The sequence below is a fragment of the Wasmannia auropunctata genome, unplaced genomic scaffold (genome assembly GCF_000956235.1).
Source record: "Wasmannia auropunctata unplaced genomic scaffold, wasmannia.A_1.0 LD280831.1, whole genome shotgun sequence".
Lineage (NCBI taxonomy): Eukaryota > Metazoa > Arthropoda > Insecta > Hymenoptera > Formicidae > Wasmannia > Wasmannia auropunctata.
In genome coordinates, this window is record NW_012082059.1 from 712 (window position 1) to 3,166 (window position 2,455).

The following is a 2,455-nucleotide window of genomic DNA, read 5'->3' on the forward strand; positions in this document are numbered from 1 at the left end:
AAAAGTATAATGCCCCTTCCACGGTGAGTGAAGAAATTACTGGTAAAAGCTCCGATGGTTGGGAATTTTTCAAGGTATGTCTTGACCCTGAAGAGGGGCCAAAAACTCTGAGCTACCATCGTAAAAAGTTCTTCTCAGATAAAAATAGATCATAGCTAACCCACGCCGTCCGTCAAAGTTTTAAAGAGGTCTTAGTTTACTTACTTCTTTATTTTCTTTATTATCAGATATCACTTTTAAATAATATGGAGGAGCAAATTGTCAGCAATTGCCATTATTGATTTTGGTTCACAATTTACACAGCTTATCGCAAGACAAGTCAGGGAAATGGGTGTGTATTGCGAAATATTTCCAAGCAACATCAGTTTTGAAACAATATCAAAATTCAATGGGTTTATTCTCTCTGGAGGACCACAATCTGTAAATGATGATTGTTCTGAAACAAGTAGAGTAGTACATGAAATTATAAAACTTAATGAGGCAACAAACGTTCCTATACTTGGAATATGCTATGGACAGCAACTCATTTGTCCTTATTTTGGAGCAAAAGTAAAAGAGAGTTTCAAACAGGAGTTTGGCAGAACTAAAATCAAGATACTAAAAGAATCCCCCATTATAAAGGATACCTGGGATGTTAATTCTGAAGTGGATGTATTAATGAACCATGCGGACAGTGTTGATACTATACCACAGGGATTTACTGTTATCGCATCAGGCGTGATAAATCAAACAATTGCAATGATTGTTAACGAACAGCGGAAGATTTACTGTACTCAGTTCCATCCTGAAGTGAGGCCCACAACAAATGGCAGTAAATTGCTCTCTAACTTCTTGGATATTGCAAGTTGCGAGAGAGACTGGACAATGAAATCGTTTATTGAAAAGCAGAAGGAAAAAATCAAAGATGTAGTAGGAGAGAAAAAAGTAATCGCTGCAGTAAGTGGTGGGGTTGATTCAAGTGTTGCAGCGGCTCTCACACATAAAGCTATAGGAAAACAATTGAACTGTATTTTTATCGATACTGGGTTGTTACGCAAGAACCAGACTATTGCTATGTTGAAAGAGATTCCGATAAACTACGTTGATAAATCAAATTTATTTTTGAGTAGGTTAAAGGGAATAACTGATCCAGAAGAAAAGCGAAAAATTATCGGTAACGCTTTCATTGAAGTGTTTGAAGAAGAAGCAAAAAAAATAGGTGATGTGGATTTTTTGATGCAAGGTACCATCTACTCTGATGTAGTTGAGTCAGGGCATGCCTCAGACAACACTAGTACAATTAAGTCTCACCATAATGTTGGTGGGTTACCAGAAAAGATGAACCTGAAGCTAGTAGAGCCTTTACGCTACCTCTTTAAAGATGAGGTAAGGCTACTTGGAAAAGAAATTGGGCTTTCAGACGAGATAATATTTCAACATCCATTTCCTGGACCCGGACTTGCAGTGAGGATTATAAGTGAAGTCGATGAAGAAAAGGTGCGAATATTGCAAGAAGTAGATGAAATATATATTAATACGATGAAAAATTACGATCTATACGATAAGATATGGCAAGCTTTTGCTGTATTATTACCAATAAAAACTGTAGGCGTCATGGGAGATGGTCGTACATACGGATATGTTTGTGCTTTAAGGGCTGTAACATCGTCCGATGGTATGACGGCTGATGCATTTCCATTTGAAGATAAGGATCAGCATTCGCTAGTGTTTTGGGACTTTTTACAGAATGTTGGCAGTATAATTGTTAATAACGTTTCCGGAGTAAATAGAGTTGTCTATGACTTAACTTCTAAACCACCAGCAACCATTGAGTGGGAGTAAATCAAAAAGTCTAGTCATACCGCCGCGGTATCTCTTAGCCGCTAACAAGTAGCGGAATGACGATTGTCAGGGTGTCATCCCAGTGCCCAGACTACTTGGATCCAGGAAACTTAACTCTACATCAAGTAAATGTACAATAAGAACTAGATTCCAGCGTCAAGCACTGGAATCTCGGCAACCCCTACGTCATACCGCCGCGGTATCCCTTAGATGTACAGTCCCAGAGTGTGATGGTATGATAAAATGTAAGAAAAAAATGCCATCGAAGGAGGAATTATGGTTACATAGGTGCGCCCGGACAACAGCGTAGAGCAATACAAAATAGTAAAGAGAGCATAAACTATCTCTGTTTTATCATGCTTCTTAAGTTCATCTTTAGACAAGCCTGTTGTTTGGAGAGTGATATCAACAGAAATACCCGCTTTAAGTAGATTCTTTGCTACTTCTGCTTTTTTACCTTCTTCTTCCCCCATCTGGATAGATTTATTTAATGCAGAGGCTATCTTACATAATTCCTGGTTCCTAAATTTTTTACATTCTCTAACTAGGCTCTGTGGACAAAATTTTAGAGAAGCCATATGAGAGCTCCAACAAAATTTAGAAATCCCATGTAAACAGATCGGAAGAGCACACG

General features: G+C 38.2%; 1 protein-coding gene across 1 annotated transcript; it reads left to right on the forward strand.

Moving 5' to 3' along the window:
- Positions 1-303: 303 nt before the first annotated feature.
- On the forward strand, positions 304-1,821 carry LOC105461686 (GMP synthase [glutamine-hydrolyzing]-like). The gene has a single exon (XM_011708196.1). It carries the CDS (start codon positions 328-330, stop codon positions 1,819-1,821), a length of 1,494 nt encoding a protein of 497 aa, XP_011706498.1. The 5' UTR covers positions 304-327.
- The last annotated feature ends 634 nt before the right edge of the window (positions 1,822-2,455 follow it).

What these genes read in the sequence shown, in the direction of transcription:
- LOC105461686 (XM_011708196.1), top strand. Translation starts at nt 328, where the DNA reads ATGGGTGTGTATTGCGAAATATTTCCAAGCAACATCAGTTTTGAAACA.